A 15315-nucleotide genomic window follows, 5' to 3' on the forward strand; every position below is an offset into this window, starting at 1 on the left:
CACCTTAATGAGTTTAAAAGTCCTGGAAAAAGTTGCTTCTTGAATATAGTGTAATGGGATTCTTATGGATGTGTTAGCTTCATATTTATTGCACATTATGACACTTCACCTGCTGAAGGAGCAGCCCTCTGAGATCTTGTGATTTTAAATAAACCAGTTGGACTATAACCCGGTGTGACTTCTGACTTTGCCCACCCTAGACCAACGCTAGCATCTCCATATCTTCCCTGCCTGGTAACATTATTCCTGCTTCATACCACAACTTGCCTGTTATTTGGGGTCAAATTTGAACACCTGTCAGGAAAGGGGAAATTCCTGCTGTAGAGATTGCTGGATTTTTGTGGGCGGCTTTCTTTAAGGACAGCAGAGTGTCCTTGCATTCCACCAACCTTAGAATCCAAGGCATAAAGCTCCAGTTCAGGATTTAGGCTCTGCTGTAACCTTCATAGTTAAAAGATTTACTGAGTGATAACTCAAACAATGCAAAGGTCCCCTTTCTTTATCAATGTATGCTAAAGGCAGTCTGTTTCATAGGATGCAAAGAATAGACTGCTTGAAGAGATTTTAAAGGCATTAATCTAATTGAAGAATTCAGATGTGCATTTAAAGGTTTGCAAACATTTGCTTTCATCGTTTAATTTCAGGACTCTTTACACAGTAAATACCTGTTCTACTTAAGAATATAGAATCATAGAACCTTTACGTGTGGAAGGAGGTCATTCAGCCCATCACATCCACACTGACCCTCAGAGCATCCCTCCCAGACCCAGCCCCCTACCGTATCTTGTAACACTACATTTACCATGGCTAATCCACCGAACCTACATAATTTCAGTATGGCCAATCCACATAATCTGCACTACTTTGCTCTGGAGGAAACCCTGGCACCCAGAAAAAACCCATGCAGACATGGGAAGAATGTGCAAACTCCATACAGACAACCACCCAAGGCTGGAATTGAACCCCAGTCCCTGTTGCTGTGAGGCAGCAATGCTAACCACAGAGCCATCGTGCCTCAGATTATCACAGTCACCATATGGACTGCAACAAGATTATTTTTGTGATTATTGTGGTGATTTGTGTACCTTGTTCTTGTGATCCTGTTAATATTCATTGAATTAAATGAATACAAATGCACAAATTCTGTTGACTGGATACCTGGTCAGGTCCACACCCCCCCTATGACCCACCCTCCCATCCTGGCACCTTCCCCTGCCACTGCAGGAACTGCAAAACCTGCGCCCACACCACCTCCCTCACCTCCATCCAAGGCCCTAAAGGAGCCTTCCACATCCATCAAAGTTTTACTAGCACATCCACTAATATCATTTATTGTATCCGTTGCTCCCGATGCGGTCTCCTCTACATTGGGGAGACTGGATGCCTCATAGCAGAGCGCTTTAGGGAACATCTCCGGGACACCCGCACCAATCAACCACACCGCCCCGTGGCCCAACATTTCAACTCCCCCTCCCACTCTGCCGAGGACACGAAGGTCCTGGGCCTCCTTCACCGCCGCTCCCTCACCACCAGACGCCTGGAGGAAGAACGCCTCATCTTTTACCTCGGAACACGTCAACTCCAGGGCATCAATGTGGACTTCAACAGCTTCCTCATTTCCCCTTCCCCCACCTCATCCTAGTTTCAAACTTCCAGCTCAGCACTGTCCCCATGATTCGTCCTACCTGCCTATCTCCTTTTCCACTTATCCACTCCACCCTCTCCTCCCTGACCTATCACCTTCATCCCCTCCCCCACTCACCTATTGTACTCTATGCTACTTTCTCCCCACCCCCACCCTCCTCTAGCTTATCTCTCCACGCTTCAGGCTCTCTGCCTTTATTCCTGATGAAGGGCTTTTGCCCGAAACGTCGATTTCGAAGCTACTTGGATGCTGCCTGAACTGCTATGCTCTTCCAGCACCACTAATCCAGAATCTGGTTTCCAGCATCTGCAGCCATTGTTTTTACCGAGCTGGTTTGTATTGCAGAGTGATGCTAACAGTGTGGGATCAATTTCCGTCCCACTTTCTCAACCTTGCTCCTCAGCTAAGGCATTGTGACCCTCATATTAAACTGATGACCCAGTTATCTTGCTGTACCAAATGAGCAGCCTTATGGTCCTGAGACCATGCCAACTTTACCTTGCAAACCTGATTGTTATTATTTCCATTGAACATTCAGTTAATCTGCTTTACTGCTTGGGAAGCACATATTGTGCCTAATTTCAAACTCTGTTTAAAACAAAATCAATATACGCATGTTTATTCATGTTCACATGAGCCTCCACACCATTGCATCCCAAATGCCAGGTTGTTTTTTTTTACCTGTCAGATGAGTGAAAATTGGATACCGGTTTAAAGCCTGGGGTTTGGCACATTAATATTATCTTAGTTGTTCTGGGGCTGAGATATTTGAAATGAAATGTTAACTGGAATATAGGTTTGAAAGTTGTATGGCCTAGTGAAGCTGTTGGTCATTAATTGTAAAAGACTGAGTTCCTTTGTGGAACTGATAGAATGGTTACAATAGAGGAAGCCGTTGGCCATTGTGCCAGGACCAGGTCTCTTTAAGAGTAACTTCTCTGGTCCCACTTGCTGCCCTTTGCCTGTAGCCATGTAAATGTTTTTCTTTTAGGTGCTTATACAATTCCTTTCTGAAAGTCTCCGTTATATCTGCTTCCAATGCACATACAGTACATTTCAGATCCTGACCACTTTTCTGCATTTAAAAAAAAAGTTCTTTCCCATGTTCCCAAGTTTATCTTAGTTTTGGTTTTTAATGCTGACTTTAGAATTGTTCATTTTGGTTTAATTGCATGTTTACATTTTCATTCCAAGGCAATGAAAGCCCCAGAGCTGAAGGATCGTTTGGAAGAATCTGAAAAGCTAATTCAGGAAATGACTGTTACGTGGGAAGAAAAGCTTCGGAAGACTGAAGCCATCGCACAGGTATGTTCTGCAATATAATCTTCAGAAGTCAGAAGGTGAATCTTGCTGAGGCTGGTTAGTGTGCTGCATTTTTAACTCATCTACCTCAATGAGTGACCCAAGTTTGAATCTTTACTTGACCGATGAGATCATACACTTTTGCAATGAACTGTACAGGTTCCGCCAACTGCAGTCTTCCTTTTGTGCTAGGTATGACTCCAACCATTGGGGAGTTTCCTGCCCAATTCCCATTGACTTCAGTTTTGATTGTGCTCCTTGATGCCACTCAGTCAACTCCAAGGCTGAAATGAAATCAGGGTTGAGTGGTCCTCATGGAACCAAAACTAAATGTCCGTGAGCAAGTTATTGCCATGTAGGTGCTGTTTGATAACACTGTTGATGACCCCTACCATTTCTTTACTGATGACCAAGAGTAAATTCAAAAGTGATTGGTTCGGATTTATCTTGTCTTTTATGCCTGGGCAACTTTTGACCTTGTCAGGTAGATGCCAGTATTGTAGCTGTACTGTCACATCTTGGCTAGGGGCGCGGCAAGTTCTGAAGCACATGTTCAGTACTATTGCCGTTTCTTGAGATTACGGAGTGAATCAAATTGATTGAAAATTGGCACCTGTGATGCTGTGGACCTCTGGAGGAGGCAGAGATGGATTGTCCACTTTGTATTTCTGGTTATAAGTTGTTGAATGAATTTCCACGGACGCTGCTGTGTCCAGATTCTTTTTGCTCCCTGCTCACTAATCCACTCTGTGTCATTTCAACAACCCTCTTGGTTTTTGGATATCTGAGTCAATGTTCAAGAGTAGATGCATGCTTCTCCATCTCTCTCTAGTGGTGAACAGCGAGTAAATTAAAATTCACATGTTGCCTCAGTTAACAAAAAGCCCTTATTGGTCCTTCATATATCCATAGTACAAGAGTTGAAAGTCAGTTATCACATTTATTCAATACTGTTGATCTAGATATTTTAATTATTTTAATTTTGCAATTTAAAAAAAACTCATAAGTATCCCTTTTGCATTTTCTCATCTGTTTAATGTTTTGATTATTTGTTGTTTAGTTCTCTATATCAACCATTTTATCTATGTGCCCTATTTCCATACCTTTTTACAGTCACATCCTGCAGGGTTCTTTCTTGTTATTATTAGTATTGGCTTGTCATGCTTGTTTTCATTCTTATTCCAAAGTCTATTTGATCATCTTGTAGATCTGTTTATCATTTTTCATGTGTCATGCACTGTTAGACTAAGCACTCTTGTAATTGCAGTTTTATCAATAATCTTGATCCTAACTTCTAAGTCTGCCGTTGATTACAAAGCAGTGGGTAATCGAAGCAAGAAGTTCAGATAACTTAAAATGCTAATTTGTTTTTGATATCAGAATTTCCTGATTTAATTACTGATTTGTAATTGTGCTCAATTATCTGTTACTGTTTCAAGTAAGGAATCAACAAACCTCTGAAAAGTTGAAGGTTCACTATGTACAATAGAAATGTAACTAAATTGGTTGATGTTTAAACAAGCCTTGATGCTTTCAGCAGATAAGGGATGCATTTACTGCTCTGTAATGATGGCTGAAGTTTCTACCTATGTCAGTTTCCCTGCTTCTCTGTCTTAGCTGTTCATTATTGAAATCCTACTGTATTGAATGTATCCTAGTATCTTCCACGGAAAGTTTTTAATTAGATTTTTATGATTTGCGGACTGTTTACAGGAGCGTCAGAAACAATTGGAAAGACTTGGTATTTCTCTCCAGTCCTCGGGTATCAAAGTTGGTGATGACAAGTGTTTCTTGGTGAATCTGAATGCAGATCCAGCCTTAAATGAGTTGCTTGTTTACTACTTAAAGGTATGGTAACTTGTGGATAATGCTTTGGCCATGGTTTATGCAGAGCGCTCACTATTGCCACATTTTGCCTTTGCACAGCTGAGAAAAAAACTAATAAATTGTTTTGACTTGCGTATGAAAGGGCAGCTTGTGGTTTTTTCCAACCTTTTGCTTATTCTATTGAGTTAAAGGTCACTAGAAGCCCTTTCATACATTGCTAAATGCCAGACCTTAATTGGACATGGAGAAAGTGAGGACTGCAGATGCTGGAGATCAGAGCTGAAAATGTGTTGCTGGAAAAGCGCAGCAGGTCAGGCAGCATCCAAGGAACAGGAGAATCGACGTTTCGGGCATCCTGTTTCGATTCTCCTGTTCCTTGGATGCTGCCTGACCTGCTGCGCTTTTCCAGCAACACATTTTCAGCTCTTAATTGGACATGGTCAGGTTAGGCGACTGAGGGCCTTAGACTTGAACTTGGTCCTAATCCCATCCATGCATATACATATATGTTAGTTCCAAGCTGCAACTGAATGAATGTTGTATCGAGTTTGTGCACAGATCAGCCATAACTTTATTGAATGACTGACCAAGCTCAAGGGCCAAACATTAACTCCTAGGGCGGCACAGTGGCTCAGTGGTTAGCACTGGACCCGTGTTCAATTCCCTCCTCGGGTGACTATCTGTCTGGGGTTTGCACATTCTCCCGGTATTTGCATGGGTTTCTTCCGGGTGTTCTGATTTCCTCCCACAATCCAAACGATGTGCAGGTCAGGTCAATTGGCCATGCTAAATTGCTCAGAGAATTAGGTGCATTAGCCAGGAGTAAATATAAGGTAGGGGAATGGGTCTGGGTGGGTTACTCTTTGGAGAGTCAGTGTGGACTTGTTGGGCCGAAGGGCCTGTTTCCATATTGTAGGGAATCTAGTCGAGTCCTATTTGTAAATGAGCTGCAAGCATGATGGATTCCCCTGTCCCCATTAAAAATAATAGTTTCCAGTATTGGCTGAGAATTTAACATGGATTTTATTTGGTGTTTTACCTACTGAGAAGTAGAGTTCATAAATATTATCAAATTACAATGATTTGTAAGTTACAAATCGAGCTTAACAAATCCTTTGGAGCAGTGCTTCCTCAATGCTGAACAAGAGGACAAGCAGGAAAGTTGCTTTGAAATGTGAGCAGAAGGCAAGGGGAAAAACAAATTCCAAAGATTTGTACCTTTTTCCTTACTGGCTTCTTGTTTTTGTGTTTCCCTCATTATGTCAAGGAATTTGTGTGCAGTGATTTGTTTTTCCAAGAAATATTGTATTGTTGTCTCAGCAGCCAATCACTGGATATGAGTGGCCATACAAAAGAACTAGAAAATAGCATGTGTTAGTTCAAGTTTGCATGAATATAATTATACTCTTTTGGGTGATCCTTATTTATAGAACTTGACTGCACAGAAGGAGGTCATTTGACTTGTCTTGCTTATTTGAAACATCTAATAATTAGTGCCACACACCTTGTTTTTCTTCATAGCCCTACAGTTATTTCTTGCCTTCAGTTATTTGTTCAGCTGAAAGTTAATACTGAATCTACTTTCACTGCCCATTCAGCAGTATGTTCATAATACACTGAAGTACTGACAACTTGTCGGTGTTGTTGGTATCTAAATCAGGTCTTCTGGTTGTTGGGAAAACTCATCTGTGTTGTGGAACAGAGGGATTTGATTTTTGTATTTATTTTCATCTGGCAGAACCACACTCTAGTTGGGTCTGATGATTCCCAGGATATCCAACTGTGTGGCATGGGCATACTTCCGGAACACTGTATCATTGATATCTCTCCTGAAAGACGAGTCATTCTCACACCAAAGCAAAACTCCAGGTGAGATTCTTTTATTCAAATTTGGCTCGTTGATTTAAAAATATGACTAACATTCATCCTAATCTGATCAGGTGGACAGGATTCTTGCACCTAGACTCTGGAAGTTATGGTTTTTAAGCCAAAAGATAAACACTGAGTCATTATGACAAATGATTGTAAAGCTTATCCATTTGTTTATGGAAACATCCGGTTCCTTCCAGATATCCCAATTTGTTTCTCTGGCTTCTTAACATGTTAACATTGTTGCCAGTGCTATAGTTATTATCAGTTGTTTGTCCATTGAATTTTGGTATTCCCTTTCTAAACATATGAGCAGGAGTAGGCTATTTGGCCTTGTGACCCTCTTCCACCATTGGGTATTATGGCTAATCATCCAGCTCAGTACCCTCTTCCCACTTTCTCCCTGGACCCCTTATCCATTTAGCTTTAAGAAAATTAACTCCTCCTTGGAAACATTTAATGTTTTGCCCTTAACTGCTTTTTGTGGGTGCATAGAGATCTTTTGGTATGTTAAAGGCACCTTGTAAAGGCACAAGTTGTTGAAATTAATTGTGTGTTGTCAACTTCACCAGAATTTTCACAACTTCTGGTTGTAATCTTTCTTCCTTGTTAGAACATTTGTGAATGGCTCCCTGTTGACCACCCCTGTGCAGCTTCACCACGGTGATCGAATCCTTTGGGGAAACAACCATTTCTTCAGGTAAATTTGTGTGATCATGTAAAATTAAAGTTTGCTAGTTCTTCTCTAATCTGTTATCATATGGCACTTTAAATTTAAAAACTAGGTCAAAATACTTCTGTTGTGTAGTTAGTGAATTGAGATTCAGAAGATTTTCTTATTTAACGGCAATAAAGTATAGTGAATTTTTGAGGCCTGGTTCGTTGTATTAATTATTGCACTGCTGTTGCAAAAGATGCTGGGTAAATGTTGCGTATTCCAAATCCTGTGAAACCTGTTCAGCTGCATTCTCCAGGATTCAAACAGGGCGGGACCAGGGTTTACCCAGAGACAGTTTAAGGAGGAGGAACCTTGATTGTATTTATCGGAACTATGACTGTAAGGCCGTAAGAAAGGAAGCAGCTGCCAATTTGGCATATTTGAAATATAAATTTTCAGAGTCCACTGAATATGAAATAGCATCTTTGTTTTGACCCTGAACAGAATTAATTTGCCAAAAGCCAAGCAGAAAAGAACACAGGAAGAGGACGGGCAGGAGAGTCCAATGAAGCCAAGTTACAGCAGTGAGCAACTGGATGGAGATGGGGACAGTGTCAGTGAGGGTTCCAGTGAAAGCAATTACAGCTATGAGTTTGCACAGATGGAGGTCACTATGAAGGCGCTTGGAAACAACGGTAAGTAACAAACACTTACTACCCTCATCTTAAAGAATCAGTCTTGTTTAGATAGCTGTATGTTAAAGAAAGAAAGGCTTGTATTCAGCTTTCATAACCACAAAATGTGCTTTGTCCCATCTGGGTATGCATTGAAGTTGTGGTTGAAATAATCACAATCTACAAAAATAAAAATATAGGATCAAGTAGAAGGCTGCTCTTGCGTGGATTTTATCCATTTAGGTGCAGCTTGGGCTGAGGAAGTGGAAGACGTAAGAGTACTTAGTGAGTTTTACAGTACAGAAAGTGACCCATTGTATCTGCTCAGATTATCAACACCCATCCACTCTATTTTTTGAAAAATTGAATAACTGTGGATCCTGGAAAACAAACAAAATCAGATATTGCTGGAAAAGCTGAGCACGTCTGGCAGCATCTGTGGAGGGAAATCAGAGGGTGATGGGCATTTGGAACGCGTTGCCAGCAGAGATGGTAGAGGCAGGAACAGTAGATTCATCTGGACAAATGCATGAGTAGGTGGGGAGCAGAGAGATACAGATGCTTAGGAATTGACTGACAGGTTTAGACATTACATTTGGATAGGCTCAGGCTTGGTGGGCTGAAGGGCCTGTTCCTGGGCTGTAAATTTTCTTTTCTTTGTTAATATTTCATGTCCAGTGACCCTTCCTCAGCACTGCAATTCAACTAATGCAGAGTTTTATTACATTTGTCTTTAAGTGAGTTGTCTTTGGAGAGGAGAATATTGGTGTTAGCAGACAGTCCAGAGCATCTTTAGAAATTCTGGCAAGTAATGTTTAAAGCAGGTAATTGAAATATTGATAAGAGGTGCCTCTGTCAATGCATGAAGATCTGAGGTTAAGGCATCAAGGGCAATATGTTGTATAACAGAAAATAGTAGAAATACATAGCAGATTTGGCAGCAGAAGAGAAGTTCAGGTAGATGGTTCAGCTTTTAACACAAGTCTCAATTTGAAGCACTAATTGTTTTGATCTTCAGATATTGCCAGACCTCCTGAGAATTAGTGAGTTTTGAGAAGATTTGAGGATTGCTAGAAACCTTTTATTTTAGATCAGATTTCTATCACCCGGTGTGTTTTCATTTCGAAGTACGAAAAGGTAACTTGTTAAATTTCTGAAAGGTAAAGAAATTGTCTTTGAAGAATATCCAACTTCTCTGTCGCATTCCTTATATTAATCTTGCCCCTTACTCCTTGATGGATATGGAACAGTGCAAGTGGCGGTAGGACTTTGCACTTTTTGCTAATTCCATGATTTATTGGATTGGCAGATGCAATGCAGTCGGTGCTGCAGAGGTTGGAACGTCAGCATGAGGAAGAGAAGCGCTTTGCACTCGAACAGCAGCGCCTAATGTACGAGCGGGAACTGGAGCAGTTACGTAGGCGTTTGTCTCCAGAGAAACATTATCGTAGCATGGAGCGCCTTTCATTCGGCTCCCCTAGTACTCAACAGCGGCTACGTCAGTGGACAGAAGAGAGGTAAGTCAGTGGCAAGCTCAGTGTTTTTCTTCATAATGACCTCATTGTAGGGTTGTACTGAGTGATCCTTTCCTGCTCCTTTCAAGAAGATGCATGTTGTTTCTTTGGCAAACATTTCTAAACCTGAATTAAAACTCGCTTAGAAGTTATGTCAGCATAACTAGAGGCCAGGATCAAAATTGATCTACTGGATTTTGGTTCTTGTGTGAAATTTTACATCTTGCATTCTTTAATAATTCAGTGGTATTGTAAGTAGCTATTTAGGACTACTATTTTGCTTTTCACAATGGATTTCTTATCATTACAGAGAAGCAATGCTCAATGTCAGTCTCCTGAAGTTACAAGAGCAGATTGCCAAGGCAAATCATTATGTACATGAAGCAAATTATATAGCTGAAGAGATGGAAAAGAAGACAGAGTATCAAGTGACTCTACAGATTCCAGCATCCAGCCTAGATGCTAACCGAAAGGTAAAAATTGGTGTATTGCATGTTCTTAAGTTAAGATGGAAATTGAGAGCATTTATTTGCTTTCCTTGATTTTATTGCTACTGAAGTGCTGTGAGCTTTGATATATCCTGTGTTTCAATGCAACTCCCAAAATTTTGCTTTGTTAGATGTCCCAGTAATTTAAAATACTAATCTTAACTGGTTTAAAAAGAAAAATTGTACAGATGGTCATGAATGTTAGTCCTTCTGCCATGAACAAAACAGGAGGAAGAGATTTCATGAAGCAGCTCATTATGGAGAAGAGGAACCTTGGGGTAACTTCATAAAGGTAAAAACAATGACTGCAGATGCTGGAAACTAGATTCTGGATTAGTGGTGCTGGAAGAGCACAGCAGTTCAGGCAGCATCCAAGGAATTGAGGTAACTTCACCCTACAGAGATCTGAAAGAATTGTGGCCAAGTAGTGTGAGCAGAGGCACTGTTAGACTGAATATGGTCATCCACAATCTAACACTGAAAAATATGTATTTCCATATGTGCCAACTGGCTTATCAGAGTGAAGTTGAAATTTCTTAGGGGACAAGAACGAATTAGCAAATGATGAATGATTTTGATAAAATATAGTCCTTATAAGTGAGCAAGAAATGATCAAGCAAGTCATCAATAGGGGTTCTGTAATGACAGGTTGACATCCATTCATAAGGAAGTTGGAAATTCACAAAACATTTTCCTTTTCCAAATTGAATCTCAGATGTGTTGGTTTAGGAAAGCTCGAAGGATATGGGCTCTAAAGTTCCCCCCAAGCCACCCTACTAAAGTTCTTCGGCTACAGTTTTGAGAAGAATGTTGTATCTTAGATATAAGTTTCATTTCTCCATCAGATCTTTTTATCCCTATTTGTTAGGATATTGCCTGGTGTGGGACTAAATTAATTGATATAAAAATAGCTTTTGTACATTTTGCAAATGGCTGACCAAACACCCTGAAATTCACATTATCTTTGGATCTCATTTGCATTATAAAAGAACAACAGTGCTTGAAATCAGAAATGAACTGCTGTTATTGTGCAGAATGTAAATCATCTTCATTAATGTCGATTCTTACTGCAGACATCTGTTTGTGCCTGTGAATGATCCCACAGTATTGGGATTAATCTCTGCTTTCATTCCTTGTTTGTGATGAGGTAATCGCTGACTAAAGGTGGAGCAATCCTATAGTTAGTTTCAGTTGGTCCAGCAAGGCATCTGCTGTTAAATGTGTATTCAGTAAACAATGCAAACGAGTAATTTCCTAAGCATTGAAGAGATGAGAGAACAAATGAGTGTGCAATTTATATTTGTTAAGACAAATGCATTTAACAGAAACATTGAATTCTAGATTTTCCAACAATAGTTATTGACTCACTTCAACTATTTAGCACAGAAAACTGTATCATATGTAATAAACAGAAATTACTAGGAACACTGAGCGGTCAGAAAGCATTTTTTGGAAAGAGAAGCAGAGTTAATATTTCATATCAGAATTGAAATGTTAACTAATTTCTCTCACCACAGATGATGGCAAATGTACTGCATATTTCTGACTCCTTAGATTTTTTTATATCCACAAAATTGTGCCGCCCATCATCTGACTTGCATATTGTACTTGGTATGATGTTAAGGAGTCCTTCAAACTATAGTTATTCATTTAATATGATACAAATAATTTCATCAGTAAAACATGATACAGAGTCCACATCAATTATTTATTTTATCTCTGACTGTTGCTGCAGGCTTTCAAAATGAGTTATTATGAATGTAGATGTTATTTTCGTGCAGAGTGAAACTGCAATACAGCTCATTTTATCTTAAATATGCATTGCATCATACATTAGTTTGCCTCATCAGTTTCTGTTCGCCCACTAGTACAGTCTGTGGTTGCAGCTAGTATTCTGCTTGTGCCTCGTTTAAATGTATCATGTGGGATAAATTCCAACCTCAATTTACCAGATCTAGATTCCACTGGTGAATGAGATTAATCAATGTTTCATGGCACTGTGTGACTTATTTGGCTCATGTAAATGATCACTGAATTTACAAAAGGTGACCGTGGATTGTCAAGCAACCTATCTTGTAGTTATCTTGTTCCAGGCAGAAGTATCTTTTTTTTTTCCCTTCTCTCCCCCTCAGTTGCTCTCCCCCTACACTCACACGAAGTTGGCAAGATTTCAGTCTTGGAATCTTCCTAGATCTGAATTTCAGCATGTCTTTGGCAATCATTGCACAGAAGGGTTTAGAGTCACTTGTAGCACTTATTCTAGTGCTTCCCCCAGTATTTCAGTTACTGGTCTGCAGAGATCTTATCTTAATAAATAGATTCTGAATTGTTTGTGTAGCTCTAAGTTCTTGTGTGTGTCTGTTGGGGTATTTTGGATGGATTTTCGGTAGGAAGCCACTGCTTTTACATTCTCTGTTTCCAACAGCGTGATTCCGTTCTCAGTGAACCAGCCATTCAGGTACGAAGGAAAGGTAAAGGCAAACAGATCTGGTCGTTGGAGAAACTGGAAAACCGATTAATTGATATGCGGGAACTTTATCAGGAGTGGAAAGACTGTGATGAGGACAATCCTGTAAGTAGATTTATGTCACCTTTTAATACATTGTTAAACTTTAGGAATGTGGGAATATGCTGAAAGAGCTCCTATACCTCTTGACACACTCTATCATATGTAAATATTGTATCTTCATGAGCTTGCAAGTCTGGTTCTCTTCTGTGATGTCATGTTGGTCATCCTATGATATATTCATTACTCCTTGAAATAACTGAACCGGAAGTATATTTTCAGCTAAGTATACTTGATTTTTGATGTTGACATTGTGTAAAAAGAGTTGTTAGAACCCTTGCTGAATTTACATCAGTTTATTTTTAATCTTGTACAATTTGGGGCTGGAAATGACTGGTGGACATTGGGACAGATTGTATTAAAAGGGGAAAAAGCAGAATAACCAAGCTTTCCTTTGTTTGTGAGGCAAAACCTGGTAAATAATTCGAGGCTGAGCCTCGATTTTAAGAAGGTACTAACCGATACAGTGACCTCCTAAGAAGAGCATTGTGTTTTAAACCGATAACAGAAGTTTGCTATTTACAAGGTCAGTACCTTGGAATTGGTTCCAGCAAATCTGAAAGAAACCCTATATTCAAGCTGGTGGCAGTATTTGAATTGAGGCCTTGGAAGTGTCAATTAGTTGGGGTGGAACCAGAATTAAAGTTTTTTTTTGAACCATGTTTTATGAGAAATAAATCCAGACTGCTGCTAAAACAGAGTCAAGATCTGAAAGTTCCCTGCCTGGCCTGATACGCTGACACATTACTGAAACCTAAAGAGTAGAGAGTTGAGTTGGAAGCATTGCTGCTTTTGCAAGGGTTAACCGAGAAAGTGACCTAAATCAATATTTCAGAAAAGCAGCCAAGGGATCCACATTTATGTCTGAAACAATGCCTTCAGGAAGTCCGTTTAAATAATTTGTCTAGATATGTTGTTTTATTTATCCCATAACTATGCTTGCTTGTTTGTTTTTGTTGGTTTGTCTTTTGTGCAAATGGGGCCTGATAATAAATGCTATGGTTTTAAGCACAGATGTTAATCAGCTTACTGTGTTTAATTTTCTCTTTGCTGAAGTTATTGTGTGATTGAAAAGTTAAATCTCTTGTTTAAGATACAAAACTGATGGCTGGTGCGTGTATCAAATGATTGGCCAGAGGAAGTGGTGGAGGCTGGTACGATTACAGCATTTAAATGGCATCTGGGCGGGTACATGAATAGGAAGGGTTTGGAGGGATATGAGCCAAGTGCTGGCAAATTGGACTAGATTAATTTAGGATGGCTGGTCGGCATGGATGGGTTGGACTGAAGGGCTGTATGACTATTTTTAAAAAAAGTTTGAGATTGGTTATTCAATAGTCTGGTTAGGAACCATTGAACTGACTATTTGGGGTCTTTGGTTTAATTTTACTGTGTTGTGAATACTGAGGTAGAAAAGCTGGTTTGGTTCAGCTGTTCCTGTGTTGTCACGTTGTAAAATGTTTTTATTTCAGGTATAATCCTGAAAAGACAGTTCATGTGTCAGGTACCCTCATCATTCACTGGTGATGATCTGTAGCACTGAAAGATCAAATAACAGACTAGGAAAAGTGGGAAATTTCATTTAAAAAAGTATGTCGAATAACATTTATAAGGCATGATTTACCACCTTAGGACATAAATAATCAAATGCATATTGTGAAAATGGAGTTCAATGGGCACCAGTAGGAATGACAAGTCCTCTTCCATGTAGATAAATAGAGAACCAGTTGTGTTCTTAGTGCATACTAACACCTTTTTCCAAGTGCTAGCTTACAAAGTACTGCATTGAATTCAGTTTATAGCTTTTCATGACAGGATTTTAACTGTTCATTCTCTGAATTTCTCATGCAGTGCCATACAATTACCTCTTACACATTGTGAGCATTCTAAGGACAGTATTTTAACTGCATTCTTGCAGTAGTTTCATAAGTTTAATTTAATAAGTCTGTTTAATTGCTTAGAAGTATCCTTAAGCAATAATGCTATATTAATAGGAAGATGTTCATATGTGGCAATGTCTTATCTGAATTCTGCCTCCATGTTTTAACATAAGTCAAGTTTTAAGCACTGAGATGATAGTTTTGGTCCCTGGGCAGTTATCCCTCTGAAGGGTTTAGGTCTGTGTTAAGGCCCGGAACTTGATATGAATTACTGTGAGCTACATAATGAATTGGAATTATGATATTTTGTTTCTAATTTGTACTGGATTGCAATTGTAGTTGGGCGTTTATGCCTATAACTTTGCAAAACTTTCTTAGGAACTTAGGCAGGAGCCATTTAACCCCTGGAGCCTGTTATCCTCCCTCTTGTGGCTGAAATACTTATTGTTGAACAAAGTACATGACTCATATTGAACCTTGTCATGCCTCTCAGAAATATCCTAAATGTTTCATGTGTAACAAATTTCTTTGAAATTGCAGTGATCATCACCCAAACAAATGTGGCAATCAGTTTATTTGTTACAAAATTTCTCAACTGTAGTAAGATATCAATAAATTTGTTTTTGGTGATGATCCTTGAAGAAAAATTGCTCAAGACACCGAAGAAGGCTGCAATTAATAGTTTATCCAGTTATTTTCAATTTTTGGTAGGACATCACACACCCCTAGCCACTCACTCCCACCTCTCCTTTATTATTTTTAAACATACATTTTGTTATAGACGCCTAAATGAGTACATGATGCTGTTTATACAAGGGTTCTACAGTGTGCCATTGTTCAGAATGAAAGTTGCATTACTAAACTTCCTCCAATGAATTTAGGGATAGGCAGT

At 39.5% G+C, this 15315-nt stretch overlaps 1 protein-coding gene across 2 annotated transcripts in view; it reads left to right on the forward strand.

Moving 5' to 3' along the window:
* Positions 1-15315, forward strand: part of LOC140482765 (kinesin-like protein KIF13B) — a 189217-nt gene that overhangs the window by 122236 nt on the left and 51666 nt on the right. For both annotated transcript variants that reach the window (XM_072580355.1, XM_072580356.1), the window contains exons 12-19: positions 2840-2950; positions 4661-4795; positions 6513-6643; positions 7257-7343; positions 7806-7996; positions 9285-9492; positions 9800-9962; positions 12403-12549. In XM_072580355.1, the coding sequence (XP_072436456.1) occupies positions 2840-2950; positions 4661-4795; positions 6513-6643; positions 7257-7343; positions 7806-7996; positions 9285-9492; positions 9800-9962; positions 12403-12549 (1173 nt within the window). The remainder of the gene's footprint in view (positions 1-2839; positions 2951-4660; positions 4796-6512; positions 6644-7256; positions 7344-7805; positions 7997-9284; positions 9493-9799; positions 9963-12402; positions 12550-15315) is intronic.

The sequence above is a fragment of the Chiloscyllium punctatum genome, chromosome 11, assembly GCF_047496795.1.
Source record: "Chiloscyllium punctatum isolate Juve2018m chromosome 11, sChiPun1.3, whole genome shotgun sequence".
Lineage (NCBI taxonomy): Eukaryota > Metazoa > Chordata > Chondrichthyes > Orectolobiformes > Hemiscylliidae > Chiloscyllium > Chiloscyllium punctatum.